Here is a 22,524-nt window from a genome sequence, read left to right on the forward strand (position 1 = left end):
GTCGACGCCGCGCCGCCGCAGCAGCGCGTCCTCCGCGGCGTCGAGCGCGCCGTCGAGCGTCGCGAAGAACTCGACGTAGAAGCCGCCGCCCTCGGCGACGGCCCGCAGCCCCCGCGCGACGTCCGCGCCGCAGGCCGCGCAGGACACGGCGGCGCCCGCGGCCCGCGCGGCCCGGAGGACCTGCGCGACGACGTCGCCCGCCGCGCCGTCGAGGCCGTAGCAGAGCTTGAGGTCGAGGACGAGCGACTCGACGCCGGCGAGGGGCAGCGCGGCGGCCCGGAGCTCGACCTGGGGGGCGTCCGCGCGTCCGGGAGGAACTGACGGGAGGAACTGACGCGGGAGGAACTGGCGGCGTTGCCGAAGAAGAGGAAGCCCTGGAGCCGCAGGAGGCGGATGGCCTAAGGGGGGGCGCCGCGTCGGGACGGTCGCGGACGAGCGACGCGGCCCGACCGACGTCGCCGTCGCGGTCGAGCGCCGTCGCCGCGCCGAGCCAGCGGTCGTGCGTCGACCGGAACTTCCGGCCCGTCGTCTTCGCGCGCACGAGGGGCACCTTGAACGCGTTCGCCGCCAATAGACAGAACGAGCACGCGGCGCCGAGCGCGACGCCGCGGAGCAGGCCCGCGGAGACCATGGTCAGGACGATGACGACGACGACGGCCGTCTCCGCCGCGTCGAGCTTCGCCAACGGCGCGGCGAACCAGTCGAAGAGCAGGCCGCAGCCCTGGGCGAAGAGCATCGACGCGAAGACGAATTTCGGCACGAGCGCGACCTGCGTGGAAATCAAATCTTCAACACGACTTCAATGTGAGCGTTTGCGACAGTTTCGACGCAAGCATTTCAGCTGTGCTTCGAGAACTCGATGCGAGCAATCGATCCGTCCAAAAATCAGCCGAATCGGCTTCGATTCGACCGAGCTAGAGAATTTCCCAAACCAGTGGTTGATTTCCACACAGAGCGCGACGGCGTCGAGGCCGCCGGGCGCGACCGCGACGGCGAGGAGCGCGCCGGCCGCGGCCGCGCTCGGGCCCCGGGGGCGGCAGCCGACCTAAGAGGATCAGGCCTGGAAACCCGCGCTCGAACGGGGGGCGCCGGCGGCCGACGTCGCGGAGCAGCACGTTCGGCGCCGTCATCGGGCTCGCGCCGAAGCCGCCGAGCACCGCGGCCGCGCAGTGCGCCGCGCCGATGAGCGCGAGCTCGTCGTGCCTGGCGAAGGGGACCATCGACGCCGCGCGTCCCCGTCCGGGCGCCGGGGAACCGCGCGCGTCGAAGGCCGCGCGGTCCGGGAGCTCGAGCGCGCGGTCCATGGCCAGGAGCATGAGGCTGTTCTTGAGGAGCGCGAGGGCGACGAGCGCGAGGGCCGTCGGCGCGCACGCCGAGAGCGCGCCCGGGTCCGGCGCGGCCGAGGCCCCCCATAGAAACCACGCGCCGCCGTCGCCGGCGGCCGACGGCGCGTCGAAGAGCCAGCCCCGGCCCCGCGCGGCCGCGAGCGCCTCCGGCGACACGCCGACGGCGCCGTAGAAGCACGCGGACGCGACCGCGAGCGGCGGCGCGAGGAGCGCCGGGTGGAGGCGCAGCTTGAAGATGCCAAAGACGACGCCGCCGAGGAGCAGCGTCGGCGCGACGTGCAAGGCATCCTCCAGAAAGCCGCCGCCCCGGGACACGCTCAGGGACCCGCAGAGCCGGAGCACGAGGCACCCGACGCCCGACAGCAGTCCGCAGATGCCTACCAAGTGCGACGGATTCCTCCACATCTTCAGGCGAAATTCACGCGAAAAAACACGCCTGTCGCTCGACGCTGGCATCTACAGGGATAAGGCAGCACCTCCGCGAGCCGCAGGCACCGGAGCCGCGAGCTCAACAGGAGCGCGACGCCCGTGAACCCCACCGTCGCCGCGCAGAGCACCTGGAACGTCGCGCGCTGCGTCGCCGCGTCGAGGGGCGCGGCCTGCGGGTGTTCCGCGCGTCGGCGCCGCGCGACTTAATGACCAAGCGCGCGCGCACCTCGGCGCCGTCGGCGGCCCCGGAGACGCGCGCCGCGAAGACCGCGAGGAACGGCGTGTAGGCCAGGTCCGGCCCCGCGCAGACGAAGGGGATGCGCCCGCGCGCGACGTAGAGCAGGACCGCGAGGACGCTCGAGATCGTCGTCGCGCGGAGGCCCGCGCCGAGCGCGCCTGCGGGTGCCGGCCTCCGCAAAGCCGCATCGAACAGAAGACGCCGGCGCGTCGCCGCGCAGCGCCGGCGCGCCGGAGAAGACGGCGCCGGCGAAGACGACGTTGAGCACCGCCTCCGTGAAGAAGGCGACGAGGAAGCCCGTCGCGTCGCGCGGCGCCTGGGCCCACCATTTCCGCGGCGGCGGCTGCGGGTAGGACGCGCAGGGCTTCGTGGTCGGCCGCTTCAGCAGCGCGCGCGCGCGCACGTGCGCGGCCGCCGGCAACGGCTCGACGAGCTGCTCGCGCCACAGGAAGGACTCGTTGGGGCAGGCCATCGCATCAGAACTGCACGCAATACCCAAACGGCACGTCGGGCTGCGTATCCGTCCATATTGGATGATCAGCATGGGGCAGCCCACCGCGGCGCCCCCGCGGCGGCGGTCCCTGGCCCTGGCGTGCCTCGCCGCCGCCGGCGTCGCCTTCGTCGCGCTGAGCGCCCACCCGGCGAGCGGGCCCGCCGTCGGCGAGCTGCTGCTCTACGGCGGCCTCACCTTCAAGGAGATCGCCGAGGGCCTGGGCCACACGGGCGGCACGACGGCCGGCGTGAACACGGCGAAGAAGTACGCCTGCGAGCGGCGGCGCCTCGCGGCGCGGTCGGCGCGCGCGCGCGGCGCGGAGACGGCGCCGGCGCCGGCGCGGTCGCCGCGCGCGACGTCCGCGGCCGCCGCGTCGGCGGCGGACGTCGCCGACGAGCTCTGGACGAGCTCCGGACGAGCGCTCGAAGAGCTCGTCGACGACTCGACGGCCGCGCCGACTCCGCCACGCATCGACTCCTGGACCGTCTACTTCACGGCGACCATGGACAGCGACTCCATTATCTCGACGTCTTACGTCTGGTACATCACGACGAAAACGCGGCCGTGTCCGCCACGGTCCTCATCGCCTCGTCGGGCCTCGCCTGCGGCGTCTCCGTCTACAACGACACGCTCATCTACTTCACGGACCAGGACGGCGGCGTCTGGACCATCGAGACGTCCGGCCTCGACGCCACGGAGATCGTCTCCTACGACGCCTACGGCCTCACGGGCGAGCCGAGCGGCATGGACATGTGGATCTACACGGGCCAGATCTTCTGGACGGACCTCACGGCGGGGGCCGTCTACTCGGCGCTCTTCGACGGCTCGGGTCTGGCGCTCGTGTCCGACAACTTCACGAAGCCCTTCGATCTGTCCATCGCGCCGCACCAGGGCAAGCTCTACGTCTCCGACTGGGAGCTCGAGCGGTTGATTCGATTGAACACGGAGGGCGGCGAGTGGGAGGAGTTCCTGCACGTGCCGACGCCCCGGGGCGTCTGGTGCGACCAGACGAGCGACAGAGTGTTCTTCGCGTCGTACAATATGTCCTACATCGGCGCGGCGTCCATGGACGTGCACAGTGGCGACATCGACATCATTTTGAACGGCTCCTTCCTCTACGGCCCGCCCGTGAGCGTGGGCATCGACTACCTGCGGGACCTGATCTTCTACACGACGGAATCGGAGATCGCGCTGTATTCGATGACGACGCGCGAGTACGCGCTCATCGCCTACCTGACGGGCCTCCAGTTCCTCTGGGTCGAGGCCTACATCGAGCCCACGCCGGCGCCGACCTGGGTCATGACGGACACGCCCACGTCCGCGCCGACGCTCGTCCCGTACCCCGCGCCGACGCCGTCGCCGTCGCTCTCGCCGAGCCCGGCGCCCAGCGACCCGCCGTCGCCGGCGCCGTCCTACGCGCCCTCGGGCCTGCCCGTGCCCTACCCGACGCCGGAGCCGTCGGCCGTGCCGACGCCCTGCCCGCACCCGAGCCCGACGCGCGAGCCGTCGCCGGGGCCGTCCGCGATGCCGTCGCCGGTGCCGAAGCCCCAGCCGTCGGCCGCGCCGTCCTACGCGCCGTCCTGGGCGCCCGCGCCCCTGCCCACGGCCGTCCCGACGGCCTGGCCCAGCGGCCTCCCGACGACGGCGACCCCGTCGGGCACCCCGACGCCCGGTCCGAGCTACGCGCCGACGTACCCGCCCTCGGGCAACCCGTCCTGGCTCCCGTCGTCCGTGCCGACGCCCGCGCCCTTCGAGAACCCGACGCCGGAGCCCTCGGCGACGCCGTCCTACGTGCCGTCGCCCTTGCCGAGCCCGCGGCCGACCTTCCGGCCGTCCGCGGCGCCGTCGCAGATGCCGACGCCCTGGCCGACGCCCATGCCGTCGCCCATCCCCACGGAGTACAAGGAGCCGTCGACGATCCCGACCTACTCCCAGAAGCCGTCCTTCGCGCCGTCCTACACGCCGACGTCCGCGCCGACGCACCACCCGTCGAAGCCGCCGACGACCGCGCCGACGCGCGTGCCCACGTCCCAGCCGTCGCCCATCCCGACGCTGCCGCCCACCGCCGTGCCCACCATGGAGCCCACGCCCGCGCCCTCGGCCCTGCCGTCGAGCGCGCCGAGCACGCACCCGTCGTCCATGCCGACGCCGGCGCCGTCGCCGCTGCCGTCGGTCGTGCCGTCGCCGCGGCCGACGAGCTCGTTGCCCTCGCCGGCGCCGTCGCAGAGCCCGACGGCCTACTGCGACCACCTCGCGAACATGTGCGGCTTCTGCTACTGCGGCGGGCCCACGAGCCTCCCGAGCTCGTCGCCGACGACCGCGCGGCCGACGAACTTGGCGTTCTTCGCGGGGGCGCCGACGTACCGGCCGACGCACTTCGGCGACGGCGTCCCCGAGGCACAGAACCGACCGTCCAAGCACCACGTCGGCAACTAGGCGCCGCGCAATTCACAGACACTTATAACGACTCGCACTCGAGCTTTAGAATCGCCGATCACCGCCTGATCAGCTGAGGCAATTTCGAACTTTGTCCGCAGTCCTTCATGTGCGTGCGCCGCTCCCCTCCCTGCGCGCGCGCATGACCCGCCTCGCTCGACGCCGCGGGCCACGGCACCACGCCGTGCGCGCCGCGGAGGGGGGCGTGCGCAGTCGAACCAGGGCGAGAGAAACAGAGGCGGTCGATTCTTCGCGGCCAATCACGCCGAGAGCTTACGCTCACGCGACGGGGCGCGACGGGCTCCACCTCGCCCGCGGCCGCGCGTCGTCGCCCGCCCGTCGCATAAGAACGACGCACACCGCCCCGGCCCGGAATGTTCCCCCGCGACGCGCGCCTCGATCGTCGCTTCCGCCGAGGTCCGCGCGCGCAACGCGTCTCCCCGCCCGCAGATTCGCACCGGGAACGATGAATGACCCGGCCGCCCAGTATCGCTTGCTCATGTGCGTCTACGACGGGAATATCGATGGCGTGCGCGACTTGATTGATGGCGGCGCGAATATCAACCACGTATGGGACGGCGGCGGAGGATTCGCCCCCGGAGACACCGCTCTCAGCCTTGCTATCTATTCTATGATGCAGGAAACCAACCCCTCTGCAAATATGGTGAACGCTTTACTCGCTCTCGGCGCCGACGCCAGCGGTGATACCCACTTTCTTTTTGCCGCGATTGGCTACCCCTTCGACAACGGCGTAAACCTCGACTTGGTTGCCGCTTTGGTCGCGGCGGGCGTCGACGTCCAAGCGAAGCAGAGAAGCCCCTCGGGCATGTATTATACGCCTCTGCATATCGTGTTACAAAATATTGGGGATCCGAAGAAGGCGGTGGCCGTGGCAAATCTGCTCATATCGAAGGGCGCTCTGGTTGACGCGAAAAACGATCGCGGCGAGAGGCCTCTGGATTACGCGCTTCGCGTCAAATATTCAGATGGCCGCCGCATGCCCGCCACACATGCCGCCAGCAACCGCGCCCTGGCCAAATGTCTGCTTCGGGCCGGCGCTGCTACGACGGGCCTTGCCGACGATCTGGAAGAAAGTCCCGCGAAGACGTCCGTCGACCTGGTCATCAAGGCCGGCGGCTGGAAACGGTACGCGCTCAAGCACAAGCAGGTCCTCGTCGGCCTCGTGACCAAGTGCAAGCCCATGCCCGACGACGCCGCCGGACTGGTCGTGGACTTCTACTGCCCGAGCGGGGGCTCCTAGACGGCGCGCGCGCGCGGAACCAGCCCCTAAGAAGAGACCCCATCTTACACCCCGATCATCCGCGTCGTGTCCTCCGGAGGCCGCCGGTCGATCTCGCCGTACATGTCCCGGGGCCGCGTGTCCTCCTCCTCGCTCTCGCTCTCGTCGCCCGGCGGCCGCGGCGCCTTCGGCGGCGCCTTGGCGAGCACGACGCCGCACGCGTGCTTGTGCGTCGCCCAGTGGCCCATCTGGCAAAGCTGGGAGCAGTAGTGGACCTTCCTGCACTTGCCGCAGCGCTTCCGCGCGGGCCCCTTGCCGCACCTGGCGCAGACGACGGGCGCGTCGAGCGCGACGTTTGAATCGTCGGCGGCCCGCTGGAGCGCGCGGAGCACCTTCGGGTGGCCCGCGGCGACGGCCGCCGCGCCCCGGCCCGCGCCGTCCGCGGCCTTCAGGTTCGCGCCCGCGGCCGCGAGCGCGGCGACGACGCCGTCGCGGCCCTGGTGGCACGCGACCAAGAGCGGCGTCCGCCTGGGCAGCAAAAGGGTGATTCAACGTCGCTTCAACGTGAGTGTTCCGCGCGCGCGCGTTCCGGGAAAAGCATCCACGCTTCGAGACCGTTCCGAGAGATGATCGCTCGTCCAAAAATCAGCCGAAACGAGTGGAAACCGGCCGAGATAGGAGCCTTTGAAGTTGGGAATTTCGCTCTCTTTTGCTGCCCTGGCGTCCGCCCGTCCGGCCCGACGGCCTCCAGGTCCGCGCCGCCCTCGACGGCGAGGTACTTGGCGAGCTCGAGGTGGCCCCGCGCCGCCGCCGCGTGGAGGGGCGTGCTGCCGTCGTCCGACGCCGCGCGGAGGATCGAGGGCCCCCGGAGCCGCGCGAGCAATCTCACGACCCCCACGTGGCCGTTCTCCGTCGCGTAGTGCACGGGCGTCGCGCGCTTCTCGCCCGGCGCCTCGGCGTCGGCGCCGGCGTCGAGGAGCAGGGTCAGCACGTCGCCGTGGCCCTCCTGGCACGCGACGTGCACCGGCCCCCGCGCGTCCAACTCCTTCGCCCGGTCGTCGTTCTCCCTGGACCAGGGCGGCCAGGCGGCCTTGGGCGGCACGGGCCCGTCGAGGAAGCCCGCGCCGCGCGCGAGCAGCGCGGCGACGACGGACGCGTGGCCCTCCTGGCAGGCCATGTAGAGCGGCGACGCGCCCGTGCCGTTGCCGACGTTCAATTCCGCGCCGAGGTCCAGGAGGCGGACGCAGACCTTCGCGTGGCCGTGCTCCGCGGCGAGGTGCAGGGGCGTCGCGCCGCTCTCGTCGGCGACGGCGATGGACGCCGGGCCGCCGAGGGTCCGGCCCCGCTCCTCGGAGAACAGAACGTCGAAGACGTCGCCGTAGCCTGGGCAGGAAAAGAGGGATTCAACGTCGCTTCAACGTGAGTGTTCCGCGCGCGCGCGTTCCAAAAAAAAGCATCCACGCTTCGAGATCGTTCCGAGAGATGATCGCTTGTCCAAAAATCAGCCAAAACGAATGGAAATCGACCGAGATAGGAGCCTTTGAAGTTGGGAATTTCGCACCCTTTTCCTGCCCTGGCCTCCGCCCGCGCGGCACGCCTGGTGCAGGGCCGTCTGGCCGACCTTGGTCGTCGCGAGCACGTCGACGCGCCCCTCGGCGACGAGGTAGCGCATGACGTCGACGTGGCGCTGGTGCGCGGCGACGTAGAAGGGCGTCGCGTTCGCGTTCTGGGGAGTTTCCAGCGACGCGCCGGCGGCGAAGAGGACGCGCACGTAGTCGAGGTAGCCGCCCTGGCAGGCGATGTAGACGGCCGTCGCGCCGTCGGTCTGGGCGAGGTGCACGTCGACCTTGGCCGTTTGCACTAGATATTCGACGACGTCCAACCGGCCGCCGTGCAAACACGCGACGTGCAAAGGCGTCGACCGGTGGTTCTCGAGGCCCCGCGCGTCGAGGTCCGCGCCCGCGTAGCGCAGGGTCCGCAACGCCTCGACGCTGCCGCCGACGCAGGCGAGGTGCACGGGCTGGTTGCCGCACTTGTTGGTCGCGTCGACCTTGGCCCCGTACCTCAACAGCAGCTCGATGGTCTTGACGCGGCCGCAGGCCGCGGCGAAGGTCATGACCGTGTTGCCGGCGACGTCGCTCTCCGGCGGCGCCTGCTCGTCCAGCAGCGCCTCCTCCGCCGCCGCGACGCCGAAGAAGTAGGCGAGCTCGCGGTAGTCCGTGATGTCGTGGGTCTTGAAGCGCTCGAAAATAATATTAAAACGGTTCTGGGGCATGGTCGGCGGCCGCATGTGGTAGAGGTAGTCGGGCCGCTGCCAGTCCTTGTGCCATTTCGGCAGCGTGTGGCGGCTGTACTCGCGGGGCATCGCGGCGCGACGAATGGAGAGGGCCAGCGCCGGGGCTGCATGTACAACAGTGCCGACACGATGCTGTGCACAAAAAAAACTGCGGGGGGCAGCCTCCGCGTTAGCTGTTTCAGCTACTGCCGCGGCGGCCACCATGGGCATGCTCGTCGTCGAGGAGCCGGCGCACGCGACGCCGGACGCGCCGGAGACGGACATCATGCCCGCCTTCGGGCGGGGCATGTGCCCGAAGCTCGTCGCCGAGGTCCAGTCCGCGAAGCGGGCCGTGCGCGTCAACGCCCTCGAGGTGCTCTGCGACGAGTTCAAGAACCCGGCGTCCGTCGTCGGCTGCGTCGACTGCGGCGTCGTCGAAGTGCTCAACGACCAGGCCGCCGGCGACCCGGACCCGCTGACGCGGTTGCGGGCGTCCGCGGCGCTGGCCCATTGCGCGCGCGACGCGACGGGCCGCCGCGCGATGATCGCCAAGAACAGCGCCAAGGCCGTCAAGGCCGCGCTCGGCGACGACGAGAACGACGTGCGCGGCCACGTCTACGAGGCCTTGATCCGCGTGTCGAGCGGCTCCGTCGCGGGCGTGCGATCGCTCATAGGCGCGAACTACGCGGGTCTGTTGGTCGGCAAGGCGGCCAAGGAGGTCGTCGCGCTGCAGCCGCCGGCGCTGGAGCTGTTGACGCACTGCCTCTACGACCCCCGGGGCCTCGAGAGCGCGCTGAGCCACGGGGCCGTGAAGACGACGATCACGCTGCTGTCTTCCTTCGACGCGAAGGTCAGAGAGAAGGCCGCGGCGTGCCTCGCGATCTTGTGCTTCGCCGAGGAGGCCAAGGAGGCGGCCATCGAGGGCGGCGCCGTGCCCCTCCTCGTGGATCTCATGAAGGACCCGGACCTCGCGTCGCGGTCCGCGGCCGCCGCGGCTTTGGCCGCCGTGACGATGACGGACGAGGGCAAGCGGCGCATGGTGCCGTCGCCCGACGCGGCCGAGGTCGAGTCCGTGGCGCTCCTGCTGGCGCTGCTGCGCGAGGGCGACGGGCCCCTGGCGACGAACGTGCTCAAGGTCGTCGCGAACGTCGCCGTGCACCCGAAGGCGCGGAACCAGCTCCGGAACTCCGCGGACTGCCTGTCCCTGCTCGACGGCATCATCGCGGGAGACAACGCCCTCAACGCGAAGCACGCCGCCATCGCCAAGGCCGCCGTGCTCTGGGAGCCCTAGGCGCCGGCGTAAGGCGGTCGGGGCGGCTTAGGGGCGCGAGGGGCTCACTCCCAGGGCTTGACGGGGTCGTCCTTGGACAGGGGGTCCGGGCCGAGGAGCTTGGCCGCGTCCTCGCAGAATTTCGCGCGCAGCTCCGCGACGGCGGCCGGGTCCTTGTCGTCCATGGGGATGCTGTCGAACTTCTTCGCCGCCGCGTCGACGGCGTCGATGCGCTTCCGGAGCCACTTCGTGTGGCCCATCCACTCCTTCGTCGTCAGGAGGCACCCGTCCAAAGCGGTTTCCAATTTCTCCTTGTCGAGGTCGATGCCGATGAAGACGATCTCCTGGCGGCGGTCGCCGACGCTGTCGGCCAGATTCAGCTCCTCCGGGTCCTCCATCTGCTCCTCCTCCGGAAAATCCTTCATGATGTCGTCCGTGATGCCCGCGGCTTCCGCCTGGCGCCAGAACTCGGGCGGCGCGGAGACGTACCACATGCCGTCGGAGCACAGCCGGCCGACGGCGCCGGCCTGACTCCAGTTGCCGATGCGCGTCGGCCGGCTCCCGATCCAGAGCGAGCCCTTGGACCGCAGGAGCGTCCCGAAGGCCTTGCGGTTCGCCTCCGCGGCGTCCCTTTTCGCCGCCAGCACGCCCGCGGCGTTCGCGCCCGCGGTCTCGTAGACGACGAAGATCGAGTTCAGGAACGCGTGGAGCCGCGCCGCGTGGAACGGCGTCCGCCGTTTGTACACGAAGTTCTCGAAGCCGATGGCGGACAGCGACGTCGTGTCCTTGGACCGCTCGTAGGAGCCCTCCTGGCTCCCCTGGAGGATCTGGACCCAGCCCGCGGCGCAGGCCGTCCGCCGGAAGTCGAACTTGCCCGTGAGGAGCATGTCGGCCACGGGCGCGTTCGACTGCGTCGTCGCGAGCGTCGTCGCGTGCGGGTTCAGGCGCTGCACCGTCTTCTCCGCGAAGGCCACGCGGTCGTCCCCCGCGAGGTCCGCCTTGTTCAGCAGCACGACGTCCGCGAACTCGACCTGGCTCACGAGCAGGTCGACGACGTTCTCGGACATGGTCGCGCACGCTTCCGTTTCTTCCGCCGTCGCGTGGCCGTGGCCCGCGTGGTCGTGGTCCATGACCGCGACGCTCGCGAAGTTCTCCGAGAAGGACGCGGCGTCGATGACCGTGACCATGGTGTCGAGCCGCGCGAGCGCGTCGAGCTCAGGGTCGTGCGCGAACGCCTGGGCCACGGACGCCGGGTCCGACACGCCCGTCGACTCCACCACCAAGACGTCGAAGCGGCGCTTCGCGTCGTCGGCCTCGTCCCTGAGCAGCGCGAGCTCGCGCACCTCCTGGAGCAGGTCGTCGCGCCGCGTGCAGCAGATGCAGCCGTTCGTCATTTCGACGAGCGTCTCGTTCGCCTTCACGAGGCGGCTGTCCTTGATGTCGCGCTCGTCCAAATTTACGGCGCCGACGTCGTTGACGAGCACGGCGACGCGCACGTTCTCCCGGTTCGTCAGGATGTGCTTGAGCAGCGTCGTCTTGCCCGCGCCGAGGAAGCCCGAGAGCACGGTGACCGGCAATCGGTCGTCCGCGGCGGCGGCGTCCGCGCGCGCCGTGATGTCCTCGACCGTCGGGTCCTCGTCGCCGTCCTGTGCGAAGGTGGCCATGCTACGCGCGCTGCGGCGACTATCTTGACAGAGTCGCGGCGGCGGCGGGTCGCTTCGTGATGAACACGAGGCTGCGGCGTTTCGCGAGTGCTCGCGCCCGCCCTTGCCCGGCACCGTCGGCTCGCACTGGTATCCCTCCCCGCGCCGCACTACTTACGCCGGGTGCAGCACGCGCGCGATGGTCGCGGCGCGCGCGCTGCTCCCCGCGACGGCGACCTCGTCCTCGTCCACCTCGACGAAGAACGCGCGGCGGAGGAACGCGCCGCTGTCCGTGTCCGCGAGCGCGCCCGTCGCGAGCCACGCGTCGCACGCGGCGACGAGCGCCGCGGGCTCGAGCGGCTTCGCGAGGGCGGCCCCGAGGCCGTCGGCGACGAGCGTGAAGCCGACGGCGCGCATGACCGCGTCGTGGACGACGGGCTCCCCCGGCGGCGGCCGGCCCCGGCCGTGGTACCAGACCCTCCGCCGCGCGACGGACGCGCGCGTCTCGCCCGCGGCGGCGAAGACGAGGCGCGTGCGGCCGCCCATGAGCGTCGCGAAGACGTCGTCGGCGCGCGCGCCCTCGAACATGTAGAGCGCGCACGTCGAGCGCGGCCACTGCTCCGGCGACGGCGAGAGCAGCGGCGCGAGCGCCGCGGCCGCGACCAGAGCCCGGTGGTCGAGCGGGTCCGGCGAGAAGGCGGCGAGATAGCAGGGCAGCGTCGTGACGAAGGCGTAGGCCACGTTCTTCGACATGGCCATCGCTATTCCCGCGTGGAACGCGAGGAACGCCGCGGCCGCCGCGGGCCTGTACGCGTCGGGCCCGAGCGCGAGCAGCGGCACGGCCGCGAGCTCGAAGACCAGCGTCGCGGCGGCGAGGCCCGCGCAGGCGGCGTCGGACCGCGCGAGCGCCTCCGAGAGCCGCGGCGCCGCGGGCAGGTAGCCCGGGCCCCACATGCGCTCGTTCTTCGCGAAGAGCCGCAGGTACGTCCGCATGGTCCGCGGCGCGCACCAGTGCCGGCCGCCGACGCGGAGCTTGCTGGCGCCGGACGCGACGACGAAGTGGACGACGGCCGCGAGCGCCAGCGACCGGAAGAGCGCGTCGGAACCCGCGCACGCGGCCCAGGCGACCCAGAGCAACGGGTACTCGCCGTGGCGCCGCGTCGACGCCGTCTCCGCGAGGTGGTAGAAGCTCGCCGCGGCCGCGTAGGCGAACCGCGCCGCGCGCGCGTCGGGCGCGGCGGCCGCCGACGCCGCGGCCGCGACGACGCCGACGCACGCGAGCCGCAGGCGCCGCGCGGCGAAGAGCGACAGCTGCCGGCCGACGTGGCGCGACACGGCCGTCGTCGAGCCGGCGAAGCTCCGCCAGGGCGGCTCGCCGAGGACGACGGCGACGACGAGGAACCACCAGCCCGTCGTGCGAAACTGCGCGCGAAAGTAGCGGCCGCGCAGCGTCGCCGGCGCCGCGAGCGCCCGGTCCACGGCGACGAGGATCGCCGCGGCCGCGACGACGTAGTGCGGGCGCGCGGCCATCGCTTCAGGGCTGCCCCACCATCAGTGTTCGGGAGGTGCGGTGCTTTCTGGCAGCGCGCCGCGAGCTCGAGCGCGGGACGAGCCGGGTGGGGGTGATTACACGTGCATGGGCGAAGGAGGCGGGACGGGCGACGGTTCGCGCGGGCGTGCGACGGCGGCGGGAATGCGTACCTGCGGCGCGCGCGCGCGGCGCGCGTCGAACCGGCGCGACGGCGCGGGCGCGCGAGGGGCGGCGAGCGCCGCCGAAGCGATCCGGATGCGTGATGCGCCGCCGAAGAAGCGCCGCCTGGACACACACACCGCAAGAGAACGAAAAAGAGCGCACTTCTTCCCGAAACGGGTGGTGTTCGAAAACACCGGTTTTTTGTGTGTGTTGTGGTGATCGCGCGAAGCGCGCGACGGCAGGACTCCAATCTAGGAGCGCTCGCCGCGGATGCGGCGCGCGAGCTGGATGTCCTTGGGCATGATCGTGACGCGCTTGGCGTGGATCGCGCAGAGGTTCGTGTCCTCGAAGAGGCCGACGAGGTACGCCTCCGCGGCCTCCTGGAGCGCGAGGACCGCGGAGCCCTGGAAGCGGAGGTCCGTCTTGAAGTCCTGCGCGATCTCGCGGACGAGGCGCTGGAAGGGGAGCTTGCGCACGAGGAGCTCCGTCGACTTCTGGTAGCGGCGGATCTCGCGGAGCGCGACGGTGCCCGGGCGGTAGCGGTGGGGCTTCTTGACGCCGCCCGTGGCCGGGGCGGACTTGCGCGCCGCCTTGGTGGCGAGCTGCTTGCGGGGGGCCTTGCCCCCCGTGGACTTGCGTGCGGTCTGTTTCGTGCGGGCCATTGTGCTGTGTGTGTTTTGGAGCTGAGAGGAGGGGCTGCTGTCGCGGAGCGGGCTCCGGGTCTGACCTCGTGATCTTGTTTTTCATTGGTCGGGCAACGCAGTCGACCCGGGTCCCCTAAAAATAACTAGTCCAAATCAGGGTCAACTTAACTCGGCCCAATGAGCGTCGAGATCACGCGACCACACCGACTCCTCTCGAGCGCTTGTCGTTGTCTCCCAGCTTTGCAAAACACACGCAAAACACACTCACTCAATCATGTCTGGACGCGGCAAGGGAGGCAAGGGACTCGGCAAGGGCGGCGCCAAGCGCCACCGCAAGGTGTTGCGCGACAACATCCAGGGCATCACGAAGCCCGCGATCCGCCGCCTGGCCCGCCGCGGCGGCGTCAAGCGCATCAGCGGCCTCATCTACGAGGAGACCCGCGGCGTCCTCAAGGTCTTCCTCGAGAACGTCATCCGCGACTCCGTCACGTACACGGAGCACGCCCGCCGCAAGACGGTCACGGCCATGGACGTCGTCTACGCGCTCAAGCGCCAGGGCCGCACGCTCTACGGCTTCGGCGGGTAAATCTTCCCGCCGAGCCCGGGCGCCTCGACACCACCTCCGTCGTGGCGGCCACTCATCTTCACACCGGTGTTTTCGAACACCACCCTTTTGGAGGAAGACTTCGCGGGACCGCGGCCGACGGCCCGCGCGGGCTTCGGGCGGCCCTTCGAATCGCACGCGCGCGCCGTCGCCTCTGAACAGCGCGCGCTCGCATTCGCTCGTTCGACCGACCGCCGTACGACTCTATAACTCTGCGGGTCGGGAGAACTAAATCTATAGGGAGTCAAGCCGGACATAGGGAGTACAGAGGGAGTCGTAGGGATGAAGCCGGGGCAGAGGAGCGCGTCTCGGAACTGGAGCAGTAGCGGACAGAGGAAGCAGCGAAACAGCAGAGTCTTCGAAGAAAGGGTGGTGTTCGGAAACACCGGTGGGGTTTGAGTGTGGCGCCGCGGCGCCGGCCGTGCGCGCGACTTATCGGACGATCGAGCACGAGCCGTTCGACCGGGCCGCGACGAGCGTGGTCGCTTAGGCCGAGGCCTTGGACTTGGACTTCTTGGGGAGGAGCACGGCGTGGATGTTCGGGAGCACGCCGCCGGACGCGATCGTGACCGTGCCGAGGAGCTTGTTGAGCTCCTCGTCGTTGCGGACGGCGAGCTGGATGTGGCGCGGGATGATGCGCGCCTTCTTGTTGTCGCGCGCGGCGTTGCCCGCGAGCTCGAGGATCTCCGCGCAGAGGTACTCGAGGACCGCGCCCATGTAGACGCCGGCGCCGACGCCGACGCGCGTCGCGTACTTGCCCTTCTTGAGGAAGCGGTTCAGGCGCGCGACCGGGAACTGGAGCCCGGCCTTGGCCGCCTTGGAGGTGCCCTTGCCACCGGCACCGGTCTTGCCCTTGCCGCGGCCGCCCTTTCCTTTGCCAGACATGATGTGATGTGTGAGTGTGTGTGTTTGGGATGTGCTGAGGAGAGCGCTCGACGCCGAGACGGACTGGGCTTCCGGGGCGGAAGCGCGCCGGGTTACGGCGTCCGACCAATCAGAAACGCGGGCTGGCTCGCTCGCGCCCCGGAAAAACAAGAGCTCGGCGCCGCGGTTGGACGTCCTCAGCAAAACCAAACACACTCGCAATCACCATGGCCAAGACTCCCTCCAAGAAATCCGCCAAGGCGCCCAAGAAGGCCGCCGGCGGCAAGAAGAAGAAGACGCGCGTCGAGTCGTACTCCACGTACATCTACCGCGTGCTCAAGCAGGTGCACCCCGACACGGGCATCTCCAAGAAGGGCGCGCACCCGCGTCCCGACGACGCGACGCGCGCTCCCGACGCGCACCCGCGCCGCGCGCGCGCTCCCGACACGCGCACCCGCGCTGCACGCGCACGCCCGCGCCACGTGTTCACGGGTACCGCGCGCAGGCATGTCGATCATGAACTCGTTCATCAACGACATCTTCGAGCGCATCGCCCTCGAGGCCTCCAAGCTCTGCCGCTTCTCCAAGAAGGCGACGCTCTCGTCCCGCGAGATCCAGACCGCGGTCCGCCTCATGCTCCCCGGCGAGCTCTCGAAGCACGCCGTCTCCGAGGGCACCAAGGCCGTCACCAAGTTCTCCAGCTCTTAGGAGCTCGATACCGCGACGCTGCCACCAGCACACATCCACACCGGTGTTTTCGAACACCACCCTTTTGGAGGAAGAATCCGCTGCGGACCGCGGGCGCCGAGGAGCGCCGCCGCGCTCCCCTTCGTGCGACGCCCCGCGCCGCGCTTCCCTTCGTTCGACGCCCCGCGCCGCGCTCCCCTTCGCCCGACGCCCCGCGCCGCGCTCGTCGACTGCTATGGCGCGCGCGCTGCCGCTCGCTCGTCGACTCCCGCCGTAACTACCGTAGTGACCACATGCGATCGCTGGCGCGGCGAGCTATCGTACTACCGTGACTTCTAGTAGTAGTACCACGGGATCAGCACGTCGGCCCCGACGAACGAGCTACCGCGCTGCAGACGCCACACGCGACCAGCGCGCGTTCGTTCGGCCGCTAAGCCTTACGCTCGGTCGTTAAACTTTACAGTGCGGGGAGAGGGGGGAGCGCGCGGCGCCCGCGCGCGCCGGGCGCGCCCTAGAGCTTCTCCTCGTCGACGACCTTCTTGAGGCGGATGGCGATGCCGCGGGGCCCGCCCTTGGCGAGGTTGATGGACTTGGCGATGCCCTGGGCGCCGGCCATGTTGATGCCGACGGCGAGGCGCGTCATGAGCTCGGGCAGCGTCGGCAAATCCTTGATCGCCGCGACCTTTTTCGCGTCGAGCACCTCGCCCTCGAAGAGGCCGCCCTTGATGCCCTGGGTCTCCTTGAGGCCGTTGTCCTTGACCCAGCCCTCGTAGGCCGTGAGCGACGCCTTGAGGTCGGACTCGGGCGCGAAGATCCAGAGGTTGGACCGCGTGAGGAGCGCGTCGTCGACCTGCTCGACGAGCGCCGCGTCCCAGCCGCTCGCCTCGCCCGCGCGCTTCATGAGCGTGTTCTTCACCATGCGCGCCTTGGACGTCTCCGGGAGCTTGTCGCGGAGGTCGTCGAGGACCTTGATCTCCATGCCGGTGCCGTCGACGGTGAACGCGAGCATCGCGTCGCCGAGGTCCGCGGCGACGGACTCGACGGTCTTCGCCTTGCCCGCGCCCGTGGACGTGCGCCCGAGGGGCGTCGCCGTGCGCCCGCCCTGCACGACCACGCCCGACCGGCGGAAGGGCGCCGCGGGCGCCTGCCACGCGGCGGCGACGGCGACGGCGAGCGCCGCGGACCTGGGGGGGGGGAGAACGAGGGGTCGCGGACGAAGACAGCGACGCGCGAGGCGGCGCGCGCGCGCGCGACGGCGCGCGGGGGGTGCCGGCGGCGCTCCGGGTTGTCGCGGCGCGGCGCGGGCCCGGTCCGCGGCCGCGACGGCGTCTCCGACGTCAGGCGCGCCGCGGGGGCGTCCGCCGGCCGCGTCGCGCGGCGCGATCTCGTCGCGCGCGGTCCGGCGGGGCCCCAAAAGCGAAAATCGACGCCGCGGGCGCACAAATACCGTCTCTGAGGCGCCATCGTGGACCTTCAAGCCCTCAGCTCAGCAGCTTCGCCGAGGTCCGTCACTGCTACTCTCTTCAACGCCGACCCCAAGCCAGCGCTTCCCCCAAAGCTGCCCCATCCAGCATGGCCACACCGAACGAGGAGGCCCGCGAGTCGGACCACATGCCCGCCTTCCCCGCCGGCGACGACGAGCAGATCATGGCGCCCCACTTGCGCGAGGACGCCGAGGTCGTCGCGCTGACGGCGCTGGCGTCGCGCTACGCGCCCTTCGACCCCCTGGTCGCCCTGCGCCTCTTCCGCGCCGAGCTCTGCGCCGGCGACCGCGTCGAGCTCCCGGCGCTCCTCGACGCGCTGGCCGCCGTCGCGCCGCGGCTCGTCGACGCCGGCGACCCCGTGCTCCGCACGCTCTGCGACGGCTCGGCCGTGTCCGCGTTCCTGCGGCGCCGCGCTCCCGCGGACGCCGACGGCGCGCAGCGCGTGGACTACGCGCTCTGGCAGCAGCTCGTCTGGCGCTGCGTCGACGAGGCGCTGCCGGAGCTGCGGCGGCGCGCGCTGCTCCACGGCCAGTGCTACTGGGGCCTCGGCCGCAACGTCCGGACCGGCGTGGCCACTGGTTTGGGGGGTCCCCGCCAAACTTCAGAACTCTCCATCTCGGTCACATCGAAGTCGATTCGGCTGATTTTTGGACGAATCGATTGCTCTCATCGAGTTCTCGAAGCACAGCCGAAGATTACGGCGCACATTTGATTCCTCACAGGTCCGGACCGGGAGCGCGAGCCGCGTCGTCCGCACGTCGATGCACAAGCAGCGGTCCCTGTCGTCCGCGGGCGCGTTCCAGGAGGACTGGGACGACCGCTGCGCGCGCTGCGGCGCCTGCGGGGCGCGCGCCGTGCAGGCCCTCGACGCGCGGTGCGTCCGCGTCGCCGGCGCGCCGACGGCCGCGTGGGAATCGACCGCTGGTTTGGGACGTCCCGACCAAACTTGAGAACTCTCTAGCTCGGTCAAATCGAAGTCGATTCGGCTGATTTTTGGACGGATCGATGGCTCTCGTCGAGTTCTCGAAGCACGGCGGAAGAGCTCGCGTCGAAACGGTCGTATACGCGCACATTGAAGTCGGGTTGAAGATTTGGAGTTCCGCGCAGGCCGCGGGGCTGGCTCGTCGACGCGTGCTTCGCGGCGCGGAACAACTCGCACACGGTCTTCGGGTGTGTGGCCGCCGACGCGGCCCACCCCTACACGCGGTCCATGCGCGTCACGGCGGAGCTCTTCCGGTTGGCGGTGCTCGCGTTGATCGCGCCTGTGTGGAAACCAACCACTGGTTCAGGGGGGTCCTGACCAAACTTCAGAATTCTCTAGCTCGATCAAATCGAAGTCGATTCGGCTGATTTTTGGACGGATCGATTGCTCTCGTCGAGGTCTCGAAGCACAGCGAAAGAGTCTGGTCTAAATCGTTCGATTACGCACACATTGAAGTCGAGTTGAAGATTTGAATTCCACACAGGATCGCGCTCGCGGTGTCGCGCCAGGTCTACGTCGGCGAGCTGTTGGCGCGGTTCTCCCGCGCGGGCGCGGACGAGCCGCCGGCGATCACGCTGGGCTACCGCTGCGGCGAGGTGCTTTTGTTCGTCGTCTTCGTGGCCGTGCCCGCGCGGCTCGCGGGCTTTCTCGCGCGCCTCGCGCTCACGTGCGCGTGCACGCACCACAAAAACCGCGCGCCGCTGGAGCGCCTCTTCCGCGGCGGCCGTTTGGTCGCCTGGCTCACGTACCGCCTCGCCGACGACGTCGGCCAGCTCGCGGGACAGGCCGCGGACAGCGTGCGGTCGCCGGCCAAGGCCGACGTCGAGGCCGGCGACGCCGTGATCGCCGACCAGCCCCGCCCCGCCGAGCGGCGGCGCGTCACGGGCCGCCAGACCGCGGCGTTGCGGCGCTGCGGGGAAGTGAGATCCGGCGCGCACGCGGACGGCTTCGCGGGCATGGCCGTGGTCCTGACGGCCGCGACGATCCTCTGCGCGTACTCGTACGTCGTCTACGACTCGTCCAGCGCGCGGGACCGGCTCCGGTCGACGCTCCTCTTCTTCCTCGGGGGGCTGGCCGTCGGCGACGTGCTCTTCGGCGTCGTCGTCGCCGTGCTGTGCTGCCCCGTGCCGAAATCGACCAGTGAGCTGGGTTATCCCAACCAAACTTCAGAACTCTCTAGCTCGGTCAAATCGAAGTCGATTCGGCTGATTTTTGGGCGAATCGATTGCTCTCGTCGAGTTCTCGAAGCACGGCAGAGGACATTGTGTCGAAGCCGTCGAAAAAGCTCACATTGCCGTTGGGTTGAAGATTTGATTTCCGCACAGGTGCTGCCAGCACTCGACGCGGTACCGCGGCGCGGTCTGCGCTTTGGGCTCGGAGACGGGCGGCGTGCGCTTCGGGCGCTGGGGCGAGGAGCGGTGCGTGGCCGACGCGGCGCGTACCTTGGGGCGGCCCCTGGGCGACCGCGAGGCGCGGGCCGCGCTCGACGCCGCGTTCGCGCCGGTCGTGGACCCGTGCCCCTACGACCGCGGGAACCGCCTCGTGGCCCGCTTCTGCTGCGCGGTGTCCGCGCTGAAGCGCACGCGGCCCGAGGACGCGCGCGACGCGCCCTACGTGGCGCGGGGCCACCGCGCGCCCGAGGACTCGCGAAGGCGCGGGCCGACGCCGGCGTGTCCGACGTTGGCCCAGCCGGGCGCGGACGGGCCGCCGCTCTCCGCGCACGTGCGCATGCCCCGCGCGCTCGCGCCGCGGAAGACGACGCCCCAGCGCCACGGCTCGCCGGAGCGCGCGCCGTCCACCGTGGACCTCGCCTAGCCTGTGTTTTGGGGGCCTCGGGGAGGGGCCCAGACCCCGGCGAAGGTCGTCGGCGAGACGCCATACATTGCAGTGGCAGAGTCGAGTGCTCGGGCATGACGCTGCCGAGCATGTCGACGTCGAGGCGCGCCGGAACGGTCTCCTTGCTGCTGCCGCTCTGCGCCCTGGCGCTCCAGCGGCCCGCGGCGCCGCCGTCGTCGCGCGTCGTCGTCTCCGGCGCCTACGGCGACTCGTTGGCGTCGAAGAAGATGGCCTACGCCGTCGAGCTCGGCCCCTGCCCTCCGCCGGACCCCCTCGACTTCATGGGGCCCATGCTCGTCCAGGGCGCGTCGTCCGTGCTCCGCGAGGCCGGCGCGGGCGCCATCTTCGTCGCAAACGGCGACCTGCTGGCGACCGTCGGCGACGAGCAGCGGGCGCACGCGGCCGCGCATCCCGCGGACGGCGCGGTCGCGGTCGTCTACAGCGGCGCCGGCGCCGCGCCGGCGGGCGCCGACGCCTTCCTCGTGCGCTGCGACGCGGCGGACCTCGCGGCCATGGCGCCGGCGGTGGTCGAAGCCGCGAGCGCCGGCGGCGCGCCGGTCCTTTGCGTCGACGGCCTCGCGACCGCGGCCGCGTGCGCCGCGGCGGCGCGCGCGGCGCTCGAGCTCGGCGCCGAGGCGCTCGTCGTCGCCGGCGGCGGCGACCCCCTGGCGAACGGCCCGCCGCCGGACGGAGCCTTCGCCGTGCCGCTCGTCCGCGGCCTCGACTTCGACGGCGACGACGTCGACGCGCTCGACGCGGAGGCGCACGCCGCGGGGCCGCGGGGCTACGCGGGCGTCGCGTTGCTCGCGGCGCCCGGCGCCGCGGAGGCGTCGCCCGCGGACCTGAGCGGCCGACTGGCGGACGCGATGGCCGTGCTCCGGTCGAAGCGGTCGCGCGCGTTCGCGGGCACGTGGTCCCAGGTCAACAGCGCGCTCTTCGCGAGCGAGGCGCAGGAGGAGGCCGTCCGCTGGGGCAAGTACATGGAGTCGACGACCAAGGCGGGCCTCGTCGAGGCGATGAACGACACGCCGAGCGCGGACCCGGACTTCGACGAGGAACGGGGCGACTACGTCGCCTTCGACGACGGGTCCTCCGCCGGCGGCAACGACGCCGGCCACCTCGAGGGCGACGCGCGCCAGGCGGCGCTCGACGAGCTCGGCGACAGGGACGGCTGGAACAACTAGGGCGCGCGCGTATACGTAATCGGCCCGCCGAGGCGGCTCTACGACGACGCACCGACCGTCGGGACATTCCTGGTTGTGCTTTTACCAGAAGTCGTCGTAGGGCGCGTCCCAGTAGCAGATCTCGTCGAAGCCGCCTCGGTCGAAGCCCGAGCGGCCGCGGTAGTCGACGGGGCCGTGGTGGGGCGAGTCGATGTGGCCCCCGTAGTGGTAGCCCTCCGGGTCCCGGAGCGCGCGGCGGTAGTCGTAGGTGTAGCCGCGGTCGTGGTAGTTGTCCCGGACCGAGCGCGCGTAGGGCGAGTCGAAGGTGCCGAAGCCGTACATGCCCCGCCCGGCGACGCCGCGGGAGTTGCCCCGCCACCAGCTGGGGGGCCCGAAGCGCGGGCCGTAGTATTCGCCGTAGCCGCCGCCGAAGCCGCCGTCGTAGAGGCCGAAGCCGCCGTCGTAGCCGCCGTCGTAGAGGTAGTCGTCCCCCCACATCTTCGATTGCGCGACGCGCTGGCTCTGCTTCCGCGGAACGAACGCATCGGTGGCGGCGAGCGCGAGGGCGAGCGTGAGGGCGCGGACCATCGTGTTCTCGAGCTCGTTGGTCTTATATCTCGAGCTCTATCGGCCCATGCGTGAGTGTGACGTGGGGAAACAAGTGGGAAACAGTGACTTCAATCAAGGCCTTCGCGGCCGCGAAAGCTCGAGAGCGTGTCGCGATGAACGCGCGTCGGGGCGCCCGCGCGCGGACAGCGTCCGGCCATGCTCGCGCCCCCCATCTGCCGAGGAGTCTTACGCTCGGGCGTCTCGCGCCGCCGCCGCGGCCGCTAGCCCTCGAGGGCCGAGCGCCACTGGTCGACGAGCAGCTGCTCCTTGCGCGCGCGGCAGCCGGGCACGACGCACCGCTCGTCGCTGCAGCCGCGGACGTGGAGGAGCACGAGCGTCGCGACGCGCTTGCAGTCGAGGCACTCGCCGCGGGGCGCGGCGCACGCGGCGCTGTGCGCGAGGTAGCCCCGCATCTTCGCGCACGAGAGGCGCTTGCAGCCGACGCCGTCGCAGCGGCTCGCGTGCTCGAGCGCGCGCATGTGGAGCTCGATGGCCTGGCGCTTCGCCGCGCGCTGGGCCTCGGGGCCCTCGGCGCCGCTGAGCGCGTCCTCGACGGCGCGCCCTTGGGCGTCGACCGCGCGGTCGGCG

General features: G+C 70.9%; 10 protein-coding genes across 10 annotated transcripts in view; 2 read left to right on the forward strand and 8 right to left on the reverse strand.

Moving 5' to 3' along the window:
- The window catches only part of AURANDRAFT_62377 (hypothetical protein), a gene marked incomplete at both ends in the record, with an annotated part of 2,299 nt that extends 548 nt beyond the window's left edge, over window positions 1–1,751 (reverse strand). The window contains 5 exons of the mRNA XM_009036235.1: window positions 7–288; window positions 336–398; window positions 455–769; window positions 950–1,045; window positions 1,116–1,751. Coding sequence (XP_009034483.1) covers window positions 7–288; window positions 336–398; window positions 455–769; window positions 950–1,045; window positions 1,116–1,751 — 1,392 coding nt within the window. The remainder of the gene's footprint in view (window positions 1–6; window positions 289–335; window positions 399–454; window positions 770–949; window positions 1,046–1,115) is intronic.
- A 2,020-nt stretch (window positions 1,752–3,771) lies between these two features.
- Window positions 3,772–4,686, reverse strand: AURANDRAFT_22258 (hypothetical protein; the record flags this gene model as incomplete). Its single annotated transcript, XM_009036234.1, has 3 exons — window positions 3,772–3,918; window positions 3,955–4,074; window positions 4,510–4,686. Coding segments are annotated over 3 exons (444 nt in total), but the record flags the coding sequence as incomplete, so codon positions are not given.
- Window positions 4,687–6,247: 1,561 nt separating this feature from the next.
- AURANDRAFT_22165 (hypothetical protein) lies at window positions 6,248–6,544 on the reverse strand (the record flags this gene model as incomplete). Its single annotated transcript, XM_009036233.1, has 1 exon — window positions 6,248–6,544. A coding segment is annotated over one exon (297 nt), but the record flags the coding sequence as incomplete, so codon positions are not given.
- Window positions 6,545–7,050: 506 nt separating this feature from the next.
- AURANDRAFT_13576 (hypothetical protein) lies at window positions 7,051–7,470 on the reverse strand (the record flags this gene model as incomplete). The annotated part of the gene is made up of 2 exons (XM_009036232.1): window positions 7,051–7,224; window positions 7,285–7,470. Coding segments are annotated over 2 exons (360 nt in total), but the record flags the coding sequence as incomplete, so codon positions are not given.
- Window positions 7,471–7,770: 300 nt separating this feature from the next.
- On the reverse strand, window positions 7,771–8,289 carry AURANDRAFT_13311 (hypothetical protein; the record flags this gene model as incomplete). The annotated part of the gene is made up of 1 exon (XM_009036231.1): window positions 7,771–8,289. A coding segment is annotated over one exon (519 nt), but the record flags the coding sequence as incomplete, so codon positions are not given.
- A 1,701-nt stretch (window positions 8,290–9,990) lies between these two features.
- On the reverse strand, window positions 9,991–11,307 carry AURANDRAFT_11710 (hypothetical protein; the record flags this gene model as incomplete). The annotated part of the gene is made up of 2 exons (XM_009036230.1): window positions 9,991–10,332; window positions 10,411–11,307. Coding segments are annotated over 2 exons (1,239 nt in total), but the record flags the coding sequence as incomplete, so codon positions are not given.
- A 2,007-nt stretch (window positions 11,308–13,314) lies between these two features.
- Window positions 13,315–13,725, reverse strand: AURANDRAFT_22609 (histone 3; the record flags this gene model as incomplete). The annotated part of the gene is made up of 1 exon (XM_009036229.1): window positions 13,315–13,725. The coding sequence occupies one exon, from the start codon at window positions 13,723–13,725 to the stop codon at window positions 13,315–13,317; it is 411 nt and encodes a 136-aa protein (XP_009034477.1).
- A 256-nt stretch (window positions 13,726–13,981) lies between these two features.
- AURANDRAFT_21960 (hypothetical protein) lies at window positions 13,982–14,293 on the forward strand (the record flags this gene model as incomplete). The annotated part of the gene is made up of 1 exon (XM_009036182.1): window positions 13,982–14,293. The coding sequence occupies one exon, from the start codon at window positions 13,982–13,984 to the stop codon at window positions 14,291–14,293; it is 312 nt and encodes a 103-aa protein (XP_009034430.1).
- A 522-nt stretch (window positions 14,294–14,815) lies between these two features.
- AURANDRAFT_17000 (hypothetical protein) lies at window positions 14,816–15,175 on the reverse strand (the record flags this gene model as incomplete). Its single annotated transcript, XM_009036228.1, has 1 exon — window positions 14,816–15,175. A coding segment is annotated over one exon (360 nt), but the record flags the coding sequence as incomplete, so codon positions are not given.
- Window positions 15,176–15,402: 227 nt separating this feature from the next.
- Window positions 15,403–15,883, forward strand: AURANDRAFT_22148 (hypothetical protein; the record flags this gene model as incomplete). The annotated part of the gene is made up of 2 exons (XM_009036183.1): window positions 15,403–15,562; window positions 15,681–15,883. 2 exons carry the CDS (start codon window positions 15,403–15,405, stop codon window positions 15,881–15,883), a joined length of 363 nt encoding a protein of 120 aa, XP_009034431.1.
- Between the last annotated feature and the right edge of the window lie 6,641 nt (window positions 15,884–22,524).

Source organism: Aureococcus anophagefferens, assembly GCF_000186865.1.
Source record: "Aureococcus anophagefferens unplaced genomic scaffold AURANscaffold_4, whole genome shotgun sequence".
Taxonomy (NCBI): Eukaryota; class Pelagophyceae; order Pelagomonadales; family Pelagomonadaceae; genus Aureococcus; species Aureococcus anophagefferens.